This window comes from Mobula hypostoma, chromosome 2 (assembly GCF_963921235.1).
Source record: "Mobula hypostoma chromosome 2, sMobHyp1.1, whole genome shotgun sequence".
Lineage (NCBI taxonomy): Eukaryota > Metazoa > Chordata > Chondrichthyes > Myliobatiformes > Myliobatidae > Mobula > Mobula hypostoma.
The window spans coordinates 40,549,783-40,566,953 of NC_086098.1; the positions used below are offsets into that span (position 1 = coordinate 40,549,783).

General features: G+C 41.1%; 1 protein-coding gene across 1 annotated transcript in view; it reads right to left on the reverse strand.

The window, feature by feature from the left end:
• rab10 (RAB10, member RAS oncogene family) overlaps window positions 1-17,171 on the reverse strand; it is a 68,380-nt gene that overhangs the window by 25,179 nt on the left and 26,030 nt on the right. Inside the window, exon 2 of the mRNA XM_063036043.1 lies at window positions 6,907-6,967. Within this exon, the coding sequence (XP_062892113.1) occupies window positions 6,907-6,967 (61 nt within the window). The remainder of the gene's footprint in view (window positions 1-6,906; window positions 6,968-17,171) is intronic.

Sequence of the window (17,171 nt, forward strand, 5' to 3'; positions counted from 1 at the left end):
GCCTCACGTGAGGCACCTTGTCAAAGGCCGCCTGCAAGAGCAAATATACAATATCCACTGCATCCCCTTTATATATGCTATTTGTAATAATCTCAAAGAATTCCAACAGGTTCATCAGGCAGGATTTTCCCTTAAGGAAATCATGCTGTTCGCACTATCTTGTCCTGTGTCACCAAGTATTCCATCACCTCATCTTTAACAATTGACTCTAACATCTTCCCAACCACTGAGGTCAGGGTAACTGGTCTATAATTTCCTTTCTGCTGCCTTCCTCCTTTCTTAAAGATTGGAGTGACATTTGTAATTTCCCAGTCCTCTGGCACCATCCCAGAGTTCAATGATTTTTGAAAGATCATTTCTAATGCCACCACAATCTCTAACGCTACCTTTCAGAACCCGAGGGTGCAGCTCCTCTGGTCTGGGTGACTTATGTACTTTCAGGTCTTTCAGCTTTTTGAGCATCTTCTCCCTTGTAATAGTAACTGCACCTACTTCTCTTCCTTCACACACTACAACATCAGGCATACTGATAGTATCTTCCACAGTGAAGATAGATGCAAAATACTCATTCAGTTCATCAGCCATCTCCTTGTCCCCTGTTAATATTTCTCCTGCCTCATTTTCTAGCAGTCCTATATCCACTCTCACTTCTTTTATTTTTAAAAGTTGAAAAAAGTTGAAAAAAGTTTCACTATCCACTTTGATATTATTTGCTAGCTTGCTTTCATATGTCATCTTTTCCCTACTAATGATTTTTTTTAGTTGCTCTCTGTAGGTTTTTAAAAAACTTTCCAATCCTCAATCTTCTCACTAATTTTTGCTTTGTTGTATGCCCTTTCTTTGTTTTTACAACAGCTTTGACTTCCCTTGTCAGCCAAGGTTTGTACTATTTTACCAATTGATTATTTCTTTATTTTTGGAATACATCTATCCTGCACCTTCCTCATTTTTCCCCAGTTTAACACACACCATTGCTGCTCTGCTGACATCTCTGCCAGCAGCTCTTTCCAATTTACTTTGGTCAACTCCTCTCTCATACCACTGTAATGTCCTTCCTCCACTGAAATACTGCTACATCAGACTACTTTCTCCCTATCAAATTTCAAGTTGAACTCAATCATATTGTAATCACTGGTTCCTAAGGGTTCTTTTACCTTAAGCTTACTAATCGCCTCCAGTTCATTACATAACACCCAATCCAGTATAGCTGATCCCCAAGAAGGCTCAACGACAAACTGTTCTAAAAAGCTATCTCTTAGGCATTGAGGTGGACAAATCACCAGGGACTGATGGGATTTACCCCAGGTTATTGAAGGATGCAAGAGACTAGGCTGCTGGGTCCTTGATCAGTCTTTGTCTTCTCAAGCCACAGGCAAGTTTCTTGAGGACAGGCAAGTTTCTTGAGGACTAGCAAGTGGCTAATATACTTGCTAAAAAAAGGAACAAGGGAAAATCCTGGGAACTATAGACTGGGGAATCTCATGACAGTTGTCAGCTGTAGGGAAATTGCTGGAGAAAATTCTGAGGGATAGGATATACGAGCATTTGGAAACCCATAGCCTTATTAGGGAGAACTATATGAATGGCATGTCGTGCCTCACCAACTTGATTTGAGGTTTTTGACAAGATGTCGCGGGATACTGATGAGGTTGGGCAGTGGATAGTCTATATGGATTTTAGTAAGGCATTTGGTAAATTTGGAAACCGGCATAAGCACCAGCCTGAAGGGCCACAAAGGCTCGTGACCGACTTAAAAAAATAGTTTGGTAAATTCCCTCATGAAAGGCTAATCCAGAAGATCAAGATGCATGGGATCTGCAGCAAACTGGCATGTTATAGAAGACAGAGGGCAATGGTTGAAGGGACTTATTCGAGCTGAAGGTCTGTATTCAGTAGAGTTCTGCAGGGATCTGTGCTGGGACCTCGGCTGTTAGTGATGTATGTAAATAACCTGCATGAAAAATTAGATGAGTAGATGGGTCGGTTAGTAAATTTGTGGATAATACCAAGATTGATAGAGATGTGGATGGTGCAGAAGATTGGCAAATATAGCTGAGAAATGGCAGATGAAGTTTAACCCAGATAAATGTGAGGTGTTGCACCTCGCTAGGGCAAATGCAAGGAGACAGGACACTGTTAAGGGCAAGATCCTATAGTGTTGCTGAGCAGAGAGATCTTGGCATCCAAGTTCATAGCTCTTTGAAAGCAGCTACACAGGTTGATCAGGTGATTAAGGTGGCTTATGAAATACTTGCTTTTATTGGTTGAGGCACTGAATTCAAAAGTCAGAGTGTGTTAAAATTTTATAAAACTCTGGTTAGGCCATATCTTGAGTGTTCTGTACAGTTGTGATTGACCCACTATAAGGATGTTGAAGCTTTGGAAAGGGTGCAGAAGAGGTTCACCAGGATGCTGCATGGTTTAAAGGGCAGGTGCTATTATGAGATGCTGTATGAACTTGGGTTGTTTCCTCTGCAGCACTGGAGGCGAAGGGGAGGTCGAACAGAGGTTTACAAGATTATGAGACACAGAGTGGACAGACAGTATCTGTTTCCCAGTGTTGAAATGTTTAATACCAAAGGGCATGCATTGAAAATGAGAGGGGATAGATTCAAGAGGGATACAAGGGGCAAGTTTTTTTGAAACTCAGTTGTGGATGCTGGGAATGCGCTGTCTGATATGGTGGTAGAGGCAAATATATTAGAGGCTTTTAAGAGACGTCTGGATAGACGTGTGGGTGTAAGGAAGATGGAGGGATACGGACATGGTGTAGGTAGGAGGGATTAGTGTTCGGGTGTTTTTGATTTGCTCTTTAGCGGATTTGTGACACCACTGAGCTGTTCCTGTGCTGTACTGTTCTCTGTTCTAAAGAATTCCAACAGATTTGTTTTGTCCTCAAATAAAACCATCCTGAATTCTGCCTTTTTTTCTCTCCAACTATCCCAAAAGCTCAGCCTTAATAACAGTCTCTAACATCTTGCTAACCACTGAAGTCAGGTTAATTGGCCTATAATTTCCTGTCACTCCTCCCTAAAAGAGTGGAGTGATTTTGTGATGTTCCGGTCCTGTGCAACCATTCTAGAATATGGATCACTACTAACACCTCCACAATAGCCTCAGCTATCAAGTCAGAAAAATTGCTGGTTCCTCATTTGTTATAATTTCTATCTCTGCCAATGGATCAACATCTGTTTCTACTACTTGTTAAAGCTCTGAAAAACTGCATTTCTCTTTTCTTCCCGAATTACTCAGGCTTCCAAAATTTCCCAATGCTCAAGTCTACTCACTTACAGTTTGAATCTTCTCAATTCCTATTTTGCTGCGCTGCACAATGGCCTTCTTTAATATTTCATCGTTTCTTTATTTGAACATTCATCCAATACTACAGTTTTACCTAAACCCCAAGCCATTTCTGAGAAAACTCATTCTGGCATGACTGCAATGAAGCCCAACCCAACACAGCAACTTCTTGAAGAGATACCAGAAAATCCAATCCACGTTCGCCCCACCCCACCCACCCCCAGACAATGCATTCAAACTGTTTGAAGCTCTGCCAAGTTAAGTGCAACTTAATCAACAAACCAGGTGATTATGACCTTTGTGCCTCGGGTTGTTAATTTAGCACCAGATGGCTAAAACACCTATACCAGGGGCCACATCTTTTTTTCCCCACAGCGGACCACTGTAATTTTGACAATATTCTTGCGGACCGGCCAACGGGGTGGGGTGGGGGGGGGGGGTGTTAATCACGACTGGAATATAGGTGACAAGTCAACTACAAGTCACTTATAAGTGGCTAATACACTCAATTTCATTTCTAAAAGGGTTTATCTAACGAATTTAATATTAAACACAGCGCATATTTTTCTCACATGAATATAGTGATAAGTCACTTATAAGCCAATAGCATAACATTTTAAGTAACATTTGGATATTAAACAGCGCATATTTTCCTCGTATGAACATATAAAATCATTGCAACACATCAATATCGCTGAATCAGTGGGAGCCCTGGGCTTGTTTCCCTGCAACAAGACGGTCCCATCGAGGGGTGATGGGAGACTGCGATACTCGAAGGGGGTTCCTTATGTCCAGTCTATTCCGCAATTTAGTTTTTGTTGCATTCATTGCAGAAAATCCCGCTTCGTAGCGATATGATGTTGGAAATGGAAGCAACGTTTTCAGTGCTTTCGTGGCTATCTCTGGATACTCAGCCTTGACTTTGATCTAGAATGCCGGCAGAGATGTTATGTCAAACGTACTTTTCAACCCACCATCATTTGCAAGCTCGAGGAGTTGATCTTCTTCCCACGCTGACATGGATGATTCACCGGGGACATTCACAAATGGGTCACGGACTCATTCCTTTGCAGGCCTTGGATCATTTGCGGTTGGGAAGTAACAATCGAATTCTGTCGACAGCGAAGATAGGTGATCGTGCAGCAGCTGTGAGAAGGACAGTGAAGCCTCAGTCTCCCAAACTCCCAGCTAATGTTGGGAACATGTCAAATATGCCCCTGTCCACTCGCTGTCCCCACAGTTCCAGTTTGGCTTTGAAAGCTGACACTTTATCTGCCAACTTGAAGACAGTTGTCATTATCCCCTGAAGTGACAAATCGAGTTCATTGAGCAGGTTGAAGATGTCACACAGATAAGTGAGTTCTGCTATCCACTCTTCGTCACTGAAATGTGCTGCCAGTGGTGACTTTTTTCCTGAAAGAAATCTCTGTAGCTGCTCTCTTAAATCAAAAACCCTGGCCAGGGCTCTCCCCCTTGATAGCCACCTGACTTCAGTGTGTAAGAGAAGGTGTTTGCGCTCTGCATCCATTTCCTCGCAAAGCTGCTCAAACAGACGCGAGTTAAGGGCTTTTGCTTTGATGTGATTGATAACTTCAACAACATCACTCAATATGCTCTTAAGATCAGGTGACATTTTTCGGCTAGCCAGCATTTCCCTGTGTATGACACAGTGTGTAGACTGGCATTCAAGAGCAACCTCTTTGACTCGGGTAGTGAAACCAGACAGTCATCCAGTCATAGCTGCAGCCCCGTGTGTGCATATCCCAACACAGAATGACCAGTCCAGTTTGCCTGACATGTAGCCATTTAAAGACTTGAATAGTTCTGCCCCAGTTGTGTTAGTTGGCAGCAGCAGTGCACACAACATATCCTCGTGCACATCGTCTTGAAATAGTGCAGGGTGCTTGGACTCAAGGTGCTGAAGCAGTTTTGAGGGCTTCATTGCCTCATTAGACAGCTTGCCTCCACATATCACACACAGGGGGCTTGGAGTGTGCGAGTCACTGGTCGCAATAAAGCCATATTTTATGTACGACTCGTATTTTCTGTTGAAGGAAGCTTTCTTTTTTTTTGCAGTCTCGGCCTCAGCTGTCTCTGCGTTATCATCATTGTTAGGCCTTTTATGTCCCCTACCATCTCTTCCAAAGAAACTCTCAAGAGACGTTTGTTTTTTTACTCAGAGTAGCTGTAGGTTAATGACCAACTGATGACCTCACCTGCGTTCAAGTTCAACAATGGGCGTGACAGGGATTGAGGAAAGGTGCAGCTGACTCATATCGTTTCATATCGCCAAATCAGATCCTTTCCTCGCGGCCCGGTAGCACATGCTTCCGTAGTTGGGGACAACTGACCTACACTGATGGCACTCTACAAGAACTGGTCAACTCCTTCACACCCTAGCCCACTGGATTTCCTTCAACCATCCTGGAGGTCACACCAACAACTATGAAAACTATCTAACCTGAAATTTTATTCATACTAGGCTCAAATGCAGTTTACTGTTCAAGTTTAAAGAGCATAGTACAGAACGGTGCAGCACAATACCAGCCCTTCAGCCCATAATGTTATGACAACCTTTTAATCCATTTCAAGACCAAGTTAATGCTTCCCTCCCACATAACACTCCATTTTGCTATCATCTGTGTGCCCATCCAAGAGACTCTTAAATGTCCGTGATGTATCTGCTTCTATCACCACCCCTGGCAGCATGTTCTATGCACCAACCACTCTAAAACAAACGTGATAAATAATTTTACACAAAGTATGGAGAAAGGAGCTGTAAAAAGAGGGGTACTCTGGTAAGAGCAGAAACCAAAACAACAGCCAAAGCCACTACGACAGAATACCCAATCAGAATTCAACCTCCAAAAGCAATAAACCACAGCAAACAGTTGAGAAGTTTGCTGTTTGAGAATCCTGAACTACTGCTTTGTAAATAGCATAATTTACCAATAATGCAAGTAAAGCTCCTGACTATGTTGTGCATTTTAAAAATATTACATGCCCTTCAGTGTTCTGCCATTACAAAGGAAACAATACATCTCGTTTCTGCCATCAAATAAAATGAATTTATCTTAAACTGTTAATGTTAGCAATATAAAACCATACATCCTCAGTCAGCATATGAACAGAACATAGGTAGGCCAGTAAGCAATGCTGCAAAGCAACTTGCAGGAATTCATGAATTTATATTCACACAACATTAAAAAAGATAGTACTTATTATCCAGACTTGATTATTTCTAACACCAAATCAAAATTGCGTGCAACATCTTTTCGAAAGTATACCAAGTGGCAGCAATTTCTGGAGTTAGAATTTTGATTAACTGAGAAAAACAGGAGGTCCAGAGTTGAGGATCTATTTGAGATGCACATCATCTGATAATCTACAAACTAAAACTATTGCAATCACAAGTGAAATTGGTTAGGAAGGATATTTCAGAATTCTGAAGATTCTCTACCATCTTTATTTGCTATAATTTCTCACACACATAGACCTCAATTTCAATAACTTAATAAAAATAACCAATACTGAGACTTCAAGAAAAATCTATAAATGCTTTCATGAAGCATTAGATCTTTCAATCTATAAAAAGATTCACCTTACCATATCTGCAATTTGATCTTCTTTCCATGTAGTTCCACTGTTTTGATTTTAAAATCAATTCCTGAAATTGAGAGAAGTATTTTAAAACATGAGAATTATTTGGTCCAGGATTCAGATCAAACCAATGCTTCTATTGCTTCCCCCCTCCCAAAAAGCAACAGGCAAATCAAGACTTGCCCTGGATATAGCCACCCAAAACATATTACTTCAAAACAAGCTTAATTTAGTTCTCCAGCAATCTCACCTTAAACTTGCATCATTTGAAATATTGGAATCAGAATTTAAGGGAAATATCTTCAACTCAAAATACAAATTACCCAAACTTTGGCACAGAATTCAGGTTAGTTTGTGATTAAAATCAAAGTCCACAAAGTTTCAATTTTTAAAACAAGGAATTCAAAGTTTATGATATAGGTCATAACATAATGAAAAAACATGTAACATAACTAAATGAGAGAAGAGGGAGTAAAAATAGGCAAGTCTCATACTTTTAGTATTTGAATATTCATCGTGTCTTCAACTAAATGGTAGAACACTGCTGTTACAATTGTTAGAGATGCTCATGGGTAATTAAACACTACGAACACTCACAAAGCACTGGAGGAAGTCAGCAGGTCAGTCAGCATCAGTTGAAAAGATTAGTCGACGTTTCAGGCCGAAACTCTGCGTCAGGACTGAAGGAAGAACTTTGGGGAGGGTTTGAAGAATGCTGGTAGTTGAAAAAAAACAGTAATTTGAAAGACAAAGGGGTGGGGGAGGGGAGGCAGGGAGGTGATTGGCAGGAGAACAATGCGCAGTAGTAAAAGGAGGCGGAACTATGAGGGAGGTGATGTGAAATTACTGGAAGTTGGAGAATTCTATGTTCATAAATTCATAATTCTATTTTCATAGTTCCGCCTCCTTCTACTACTGCGCATTGTTCTCCTGCCAATCACCTCCCTGCTTCCCCTCCCCCACCCCTTTGTCTTTCAAATTACTGTTTTTTTCCCCCAACTACCAGCATTCTTCATACCCTCCCCAAAGTTCTTCCTTCAGTCCTGACAAACGGTTTCGGTCCAAAACGTTGACTAATCTTTTCAACTGATGCTGACTGACCTGCTGAGTTCCTCCAGCACATTGTGAGTGTTCCTTTGACAACAGCATCTGCAGATTATTTTGTGTTAAACTTTATGAATTCAGGTACAACCCAGACAAAATATTTAGGGGGGGAAAAAAAATCAGAATACAGGTAATAAACCAGATAATCTGCTAATTGCTAAATATGAACATTTAGTGCAATATGACTGAAGGTTTCAATAACATGAAATAGGATTCAGCACCCAAGTCAGATTTTATTTAACTTTTGAATCACATTACGAAATAAAACTTGGTCCCACACTTATTCATCAGCTCAAATTAGACTAACTTGTTTTTAGGAATTCTGTTAAACTAATGTGAAGCTCTACTTGATGAAGACTGCGTTTTGTTTACTACGGATTCAGTTCCTGAAATAGAGAAACACAACTTATTCTGCACCAGTCAGCATAAAATAAATCCACGCCTTGCTCAATACGAATCCCAGCTGTGTGAGCAAAATGCATTTGCAAATGTTCAATTCCCTGTATTCAAAATGGCAGAACATACTCATGACATTACATGCAAAATTATAATCACATTTTAATCAATCATAAATCAATTTTTGTTTACATTGGACAGCCACAGTTCATTTTCAGATTTGGTTAACACTGGTTTTAGACAAGATTTATTCCTTAGTTACATACAACACCAACAGTGGCAACGCTTTGAACAGAATGTTGACTAAACGTTCAGCATTATGCAAAAAAGGTTATTTAACCCATTCATCAGTATTTTTCCCTGAGCAGTTTGTATAAGCTCTGGTTATAAGATTTAAAACAATCTGTAGTATCTTTGGATGTGATTAAAAAGTGATATTAATCTGAAGATTTAAATATTTCTGTTCTAGATCAACCTCTGAAATGATCGAAAGCAGGAGCAAATTAACACAATTGGAGCAGCCAATGTACAGCATAACTACACTTCTGAAAAATGACAACATCAGCATTAAGTGTAGAAAGTGTGAGTAGTCATCAAATCAGAAGATGGTGGAGTGGGTATTGCATGTATCAACATTGCACTTGGACTAAAAGATTGCTGGATATTAGTCCATCAATCAATTTGACATTGCTTCAAATTTTACTCTTCCTTTGACACAATCCTGTTCTCATTGTGGACTGCCAGACAGGAAGAGGGTAAATATTTCTCTTCTACTAATCCAGGTGTAGCAGTGACATTACAACTTGAATCTGTACCACAATGTGAAAATTACGAAAAGACTGGGGGCGTTGACCTATGATTAGTGAATAAATTCATCTGATAAATATCGCATAAGAAACTACGCAAAATATATTAACACCCATCAACAGCTTTTCCATAACTTTAAAATCATGGAATGACACATGGGAAGATCCATTTTTCTGGTGTACTTTTGCACAGGATATTGTCAGGTTCCTCAGAAATTATTCCACTGTAAAAGTACGTGACCTAAATCAGCACGTGCACAAGTATCCAGCAGTCAATCCTAATTCTATGCAACAGCAACTGGCGTGCATTTAGACATCACATGATCAACTTTCAAAGCTGCAAAGTGGTGCTACAAGGCAAAACTCCAAAGAAGCCAATTAATTCAAGATTGGCAAGCCACACCATAAAAATACATTCAATCCATGACAAAACGCAATTTAACAAAAACTTGCTCTTCACTTCACAAAAGCCATGACCACCAGTTGAACACTAAATTATTCCTGCTAGTTGCTCAAGAAAAAAAATCAATGTTACTTCGCTTTTGCCTGCAATTGTTAAAATGCTTGCTGTACCAGAACCCCAGAAGCAGCTTTGTAAATACTAGTAAAAAAAGTTCTCTAGGGTCATTGTAGTCAGTCAGTCAATAAATAAATAAATACACACACACACACACACACACACACACACACACACACACACACACACACACATGTATATATGTGTAGGTCATCCCTAAACGACAGCCCAAGAAGCAAATTTAATGACACCACCATTTCTCCTTTCCCATTTGTTTCTGCATGCTTATTACTTTTCAGATAGCTTGTGGGTCTTCCCCTCAGCCCAGAGGGCAGTTTAACAGTATGCCTCTCTCTCTCTCCCTCCCCCCAATTTCCTTGACAACAGAAAATGTTAGTTTAGATCTCTCAGCTTTACCTTAAAAAAGGAAAAGATTGGGTAAAAGCTGATGGCCAAATATCAATTAAGTTGTGAGTGGCAGTAGAGCAGATGGTGGTAGCTCAAAGAGTGGTAAAGGGGAGTGAATAATAATTAGGTACATTTGAAGAGGTAAAGGATAAATGAAAACCAGTAAGACCAGTCAGTGCAAGAGGAAACAATTCTACTTCTGTGTGTGTGTGTGCGCGCGCGCGTATGTGTATGTGTATATAAAAATGTCACCATACATAACCCTGAGATCCATTTTCTTGAATGGTTAAATTAAAAAAATAGTTAAATCCAGTATCAAGTCCCAAAGATTGTCAAATTCCAGGAACAACTTGGAGAATTCAGTGCATCAAGCAGCATCTGTGGGTAGGTGCTGAACTTTGTAGCTGCACTTTTCAAGTTTGAAAGTTGATCTGCACAAATCTACAGTCAAAATCTGTATCATAACTAGTTCACCTCCCTGGCAGATTTGACTCACCTGTTGATTTACTCCGACAATTGTTCACTTGATTCCAGCGCCTAGAGGCTCGTCTCCACTATCATGAGCCAAGTTCAAATGCATTAGTTAACTTAAGCAATGCAGGAGCCCTGAGAACAGGGCGAAGAATTAAAGTGAAAATCAGTTGGAAGCTCAGGAACACCCTTTGTGTCCAAGTGTGAGAAGAGTTTATGGACATCTTCAACCTCTCACTTTGGCAGTGTAAGTTGCCCACTCGATTCAAACAGGCATCAATCACATCAATGTCAAAGTGCTTCAGGAGTTGGCCATGGAGCACATTAACTCCTGCCAAACGAATGACCTGCATCCACTCCAATTTGCCTACCATCACAACAGGTCAATAGCACCTGCCATTTCAATGGCACTTCATTCAGCTCTCGACAACACAGACAATGAAAATCTATATACCAGGATGCTCTTCACTGACTACAGCTCAGCATCCAACACCATCATCTCCTTGAAGTTCATCACTCAGCTCCAAGACCTGGGCCTCAGTACCTTCCTGTGCAACTGCATTCCGGATTTCCTCACTGACCACAGTTAGTAGATTAATAATATCTCCACACATCTCCTGTTCTACTTGCTTTATATGTACTTACGAATGTAAAGCTGAGAATAGCTCCAATACCATATTTAAGTTTGCTGACAACACCATTGTTGTTTGCTGAATCAAAGCTGGCATATAGGCACAATGAATCAACTTTACTAAACCAGATTGACCCTCAATAGATTCTACAGCTGCTGTAAATTGAGTAGTACACCTAAATACTGGAGGAACTCAGGTCAGGCAGCATCTCAGAAGAAAATAAACTGTCAACTTGACTGGACTCAGAAAATTGTAGCATGGAAACAGACCCTTTGGCCCAACTAGTCCATGTCAAAACCATTTAAACTGCCGACTCCCATCAAGCTGCACCAGGACCACAGCCCTCTAAACCCCTATATTCCATGCACTTACCCAAACTTCGGTTAAACATTGAAATCGAGCTTGCATGCACCACTTGGGCTGGCAGCTCTTTCCACACTCCCACGACAATCTGAAGTTTCCTCTCATGTTCCCCTGAAACTTTCCACCCATGACCTTAACCCACGACCTCTTGTTGTAATCCCACTCAATCTCAGTGGAAAAAACCTACTTGCATTTAACCCATCAATGCCCCCCAATTTTGTATCCCTCTATCAAATCTCATCTCAATCTTCTACAATCTAAGGAATACAATACTAACATATTCAATGTTTCCTTAAAACTCAGGCCCTCCAGACTCTGCAACATCCATTTAAATTTTCTCTGTACTTTTTCAACTTGTTTACAGCTTTCCAGTGACCAAAACTGCACACAATACTCCAAATTAGGCCTCACCAATGTCTTTACAACTTCAACATACCATCCCATCTTCTGGACTCAATAGATTGACCAATGGCCTATATATCAAAAGCTTTTGTTACAAGCCTATCTACCTGTAACAACACTTTCAATGAATTATGGACCTGTATTTCCCAATCCCTGTTCAATCACACTCTTCAGTGTCCTACCATTCACTATGCAAGACTACCCCCGAATGGTCCCTACTGAAGTGCAATACCTGGTGTTTTTCTGAATTAAATTTCATCTGCCATTTCTCAGCCCATTTTTCCAGCTGATCCAGATCACTCTGTAATCTGTGATAGACTTCCTTGCGGTCCATTACACCCCAGTCTTGGAGTTATCTGCAAATTTAACCATATCATCCAGACTGTTGATATAGATGACAAAAAAAAAATAGACCCGACAACAATCTTTGCAGTACTCCATTAGTCATAGGCCTCAGTCAGGGAGGCAACCATCTACCAGCACTCTGACTTCTCTCACAAATCCAACGTCTAATCCAATTTACGAACTCATCTTGAATAATGGGCAACTGAACCTTTCTGGCCAACCTCCCATGCAAGACCTTGTCAAATGTCTTGCTAAAGTCCATACAGACAGCATCCATAGCCTTGACTTTATACACTTTCCTGGTAACTTCATTGACAAAATACGAGACTGGTTAGACAGGATCTATCATGCACGAAGCCATGCTGTCTCTTCTTAATCAGCCCACGTCTATGCAAAGAAATTGTATCTGGTCCCTGAGAATACCTTCCAATAACTTTCCTAATACCGATGTCAGACTCGGCAGCCCTTCTTAAACAGCGGAACAAAACTGGCTATCCTGCTATCCTTTGGTTCCTCTCCTGTCATCAAGAACAATTTCAAAATCTCTGCTAGGCCCTGACCATTTCTGCACTTGCCTCCTGTTTACGGAATGTTTTGAAAACTCTACTGAAACTTAATTGCCAAAGATATTTCATGGCCCCTTGCTACCTTCCTGATTAATTTCTCTCCTACACCCCAAATGCTTAGACCTGCCCTTTCCTTGATTAATCTTACCAATAATCTTTGTCACTCTTAATATCTGGGAATCTGTTCATCTGTAGGCTGTCAAGCAGTGCTTTGCTAGATAACACTCATATCAGCATATAACTCTCAGCTTCCGAGACAAGAGATTACACAAAGCTGATCTTACGGCTAAATGCATGCTGGATGAACGCTTGTAACAAGATGCTGGAGGAACACGGTCCAAACGAAGGGTCTCAACTCAAAACAATAGCTGTATTTCCCTCCATAATGCTGATTAGTCTGCTGACTTTCTCCAGCATCCATCTTACTTGTTTGTTGCACCACATGTTCTAAACTAGTTGAGCAATTTACTGTGAGCAACCACATCTATTCCACTAGCAAATTTCCTCAAAGTTGATTTGTCCTGGTCCATTTGAAATGAAAATCCACAGATCCAATACCCGCAAGCACCTTACTGGTCTCTCTCCTGTACCAACTCACCCCTTGCAGCCTTTTGGCCCATTTTCTGTCTGTGCACAAAGGAGGATATTTCTGCTTTTTAGTCTCTTCCTTGACTCCCTTCAATCTATTTACACCATCCTCTTCCTTCTCCAATTACCCCATCTGAAGTAATTAAACATCATCTTTGGTTGCTCATCTCCCCTTATTCATCAGCCACTGCTGACACATCCTTGCCTCTTGTACCAAGGACTTAACATACTAATGTGGAATCAGACATGAAGCTGCAAGTGACCAACAACCCAGCCTTCCCTCAGCTTTCTCTACAACAATCAACTGCTTCTGGCATGTCTCAAGAGAAACCATGATCACTGTCATTTAAATGTTTAAGAGCAGGATGTAAACAGGTGACTTTCATTGGTTTAATATACAAGTTGACAACATCCAAGAATATGCTCTTCACCCAGGATGTCCTTCATTTTCAGACAATGGCATATGGTAACATTCAAGATTCAAAGTGCACTTATTATCAACAAATGTATAAATTATGCAACCTTGAGATTTGTTTGCTTAATATGCTGTCAGAAAGGAACCCAAAATAATCCAATCATGCAAATAATACAAGCGAGCAACAACAGCATTCCAAACCATTTTGAGCCCTTAGAACCAAATCCTCAGAGCAGCTTAGAGTAGGCCCAAAGCCTCAGTATTCAGTTCATCATATTAACAGGGCAAGTCACCAAAGTTCACAAGCAAAGCACAGCAGCTGCAGGCAGTCTCACAGAGTGGAGAAAGGAGCCCCCGGCCTATCTGGGCCAGCGTTTAAATTGTCCACCAGTTAAGCTACTCCTATGGCTAACACCCCCCCCCCCACAAGGAACATCATTGGGTTCCACTTGGCACAGGATGTCAATTCTACATTGAAGTATCCTGTCACACCATTATTTGACAAAATACCATTTGACACTAATAGAAGCTAAACAGTAGATTGCGAAGAAACATTTTGCTATGTTTCTTAATAATTGGAACAACTGCAGCAGTTGCTTTGAAGCCTCTACATTCCTACTGAAAATGAATTTGTATAATAACTGCCTATTAAGATGCAAAAATAACGTAAAATTTTCATTGATAAGCTCCTGCCCTTGTGCCATTTTTAAATTAGTCTTGTGGATTCCAATTCCGTCGCATTGCACACAATTTACTGTTCAGTTCAGCACAGTATAAAAATGAACTTTAGAGTAACAGAATCCCTCTTGCTAATTTGCCCAAAACAAATGATTACATATAATGTTATCACTGGTTATCTAAATCAGTTTGATCTCATTCGTAACATTACTACAATTTGGTATCATATAGAACCATAGAAAACCTACAGCACAATACAGGCCCTTCGGCCCACAAAGTTGTGTCGGACATGTCCCTACCTTAGAAATTACTAGGCTTACCTATAGCCCTCTATTTTTCTAAGCTCCATGTACCAATCCAGGAGTCTCTTAAAAGACCCTATCGTTTCCGCTTCCACCACTGTTGCCGGCAGCCCATTCCATGCACTCACCAACTGAGTAAAAAACTAACCCTCTGCAGCCTTCTATAGTTTCCAAATAACACCTTCCACTGTCTCTTGTCCTTGGTTATTTCACGGCCATTAGAACAAAACTGAATCTAATTCTTCATAATCTGCATGATTTCTTACCACTGAACAGCAGTATGATTTACTTTTTATTTTAAAAACAGTCCCTCAATGTCCATCTGCGGCTAGGTTTCAATTAGACCATATGTGGTTACTTTGACATGTGCCATTAATTTGTTATATTACAAATGGATAGCGTTTAAAGATTTTTTTTAGTCACTTTGCAGGTAGGCACAAAATCACAAAAAGAAAAGCAATTCATCCACAGCTGACATGAAAAACAAAGATAACATTAATTTAAAGGAAGACTGAAAAGTTGCCAGATTCCTGAGCAGAATGAAGGACACAGAGCTCAAAGGAGGATCAAATTTTTAAAAAATGTATTGAAGTCTCAAATGAGAAAATTAGTTGAAGTCAACCACGGACATTGTGACCTAACTGATGGTGCTGTTGGTGCAGCACCATTTGTGGCTGATGTGAGTGATGCTAGATTGACAGTCTCTGTTGCAAAGATCACATCTAAAAGTAGTCTCAGCTCTGCTCCAGCATTCCTTTCTTTGGGCCCTATTTGTCTTTTGTCACTTTCAGGAACTTTTCTATGCCTGACTTCAGGTCTTGTTTATCTCCACCTGGTGTGGTTGCCTGCAAGTTCCTCCCAGGACTCAAGTGTTGATGTCCAGCACCTCATGTTGCGAATGCAGACATCCTTGCAGCACAGATGCAGGTGGCCAGTGGCCCTCTTGCCTGACGCCAGCCCATCATAGATGACGTCTTTCAGGCTACGGCTATCCTACATGCAGGGGATGCAGCCCAGCCAACCCTGCCTGAGTACATGCTTGGGAGGCTGGTATGAGAGGTGCCTAAAATTGATGAAGGCATCTTAAATGGAAGATGGTGATCCTTGTTTGTTTAGCCATACAGCACAGAATAGGCCTTCTGATCCTTTCAGCCATGCCACCCTTGCAACTCCTGACAAACTAGATTAACCCAAAACTAATCACGGGACAACTTAAAATGACCATTTAACTTACCCTGCACTTGTTTGGGCTGTTGGAGGAAACCAAAACACCAGAGAACACCCATGCATTCCACAGGGAGGACATACAGACTCCTCACAGAGTGGCACCGGGATTGAACTCCAGGATGCCCCAAGCTGTAATAGTACTGCACGAACCATTACACACCTGTATCTTAGTGTATGTGCCCAGGTAAAAATATAACACTGTGCTGGTGACACAAGCACTATACGCTGCCACCTTTGTTTTGACTGAGAATTTGGTGTTCTAAACTCATTTGGGTCCTGATGAAGGGTCTCGGCCTGAAACATCAACTGCACCTCTTCCTAGAGATGCTGCCTGGCCTGCTGCGTTCACCAGCAACTTTGATGTGTGTTGCTTGAATTTCCAGCACCTGCAGAATTCCTGTTGTTTGGGCAAGAGTTATAGTTTTCTGATGTACTTGCCGATTTCTGCATCCAAAGAAAGGTTGTCACTGATGATGGATCCCAGAGGTGTGCTCAGCTCTGGTCACCTTACAGGAAGGGTGTGGAAGCCATAGAAAGGGTGCAGAGGAGATTTACAAGGAAGATGTCTGGATTGGGGAGCATGCCTTATGAAAACAGGTTGAGTGAACTCGACCTTTTCTCCTTGGAGTGACAGAGGATGAGAGGTGACCTGATAGAGGTGTGTAAGATGATGAGAGGCATTGATCGGCTTTTTCCCAGGGCTGAAATGGTTGCCACAAGAGGACACAGGTTTAAGGTGCTGGGGAGAAGGTACAGAGGAGATGTCAGGGGTAAGTTTTTTTTACGCAGAGAATGGTGAGTACATGGAATGGGCTGCCGGCAAAGTGGTGGAGGCGGATACGATAGGGTCTTTTAAGAGACTTTTGGATAGGTACATGGAGCTTAGAAAAATAGAAGGCTTTGGGTAAGCCTAGTAATTTCTAAGGTAGGGACATGTTGACACAACTTTGTGGGCCGAAGGGCCTGTATTGTGCTGTAGGTTTTCTATGTATGTGAACTGATGAACATCCAGTTTGGAGATAAATGGTAATGACTGGTGCCTCCACATCTG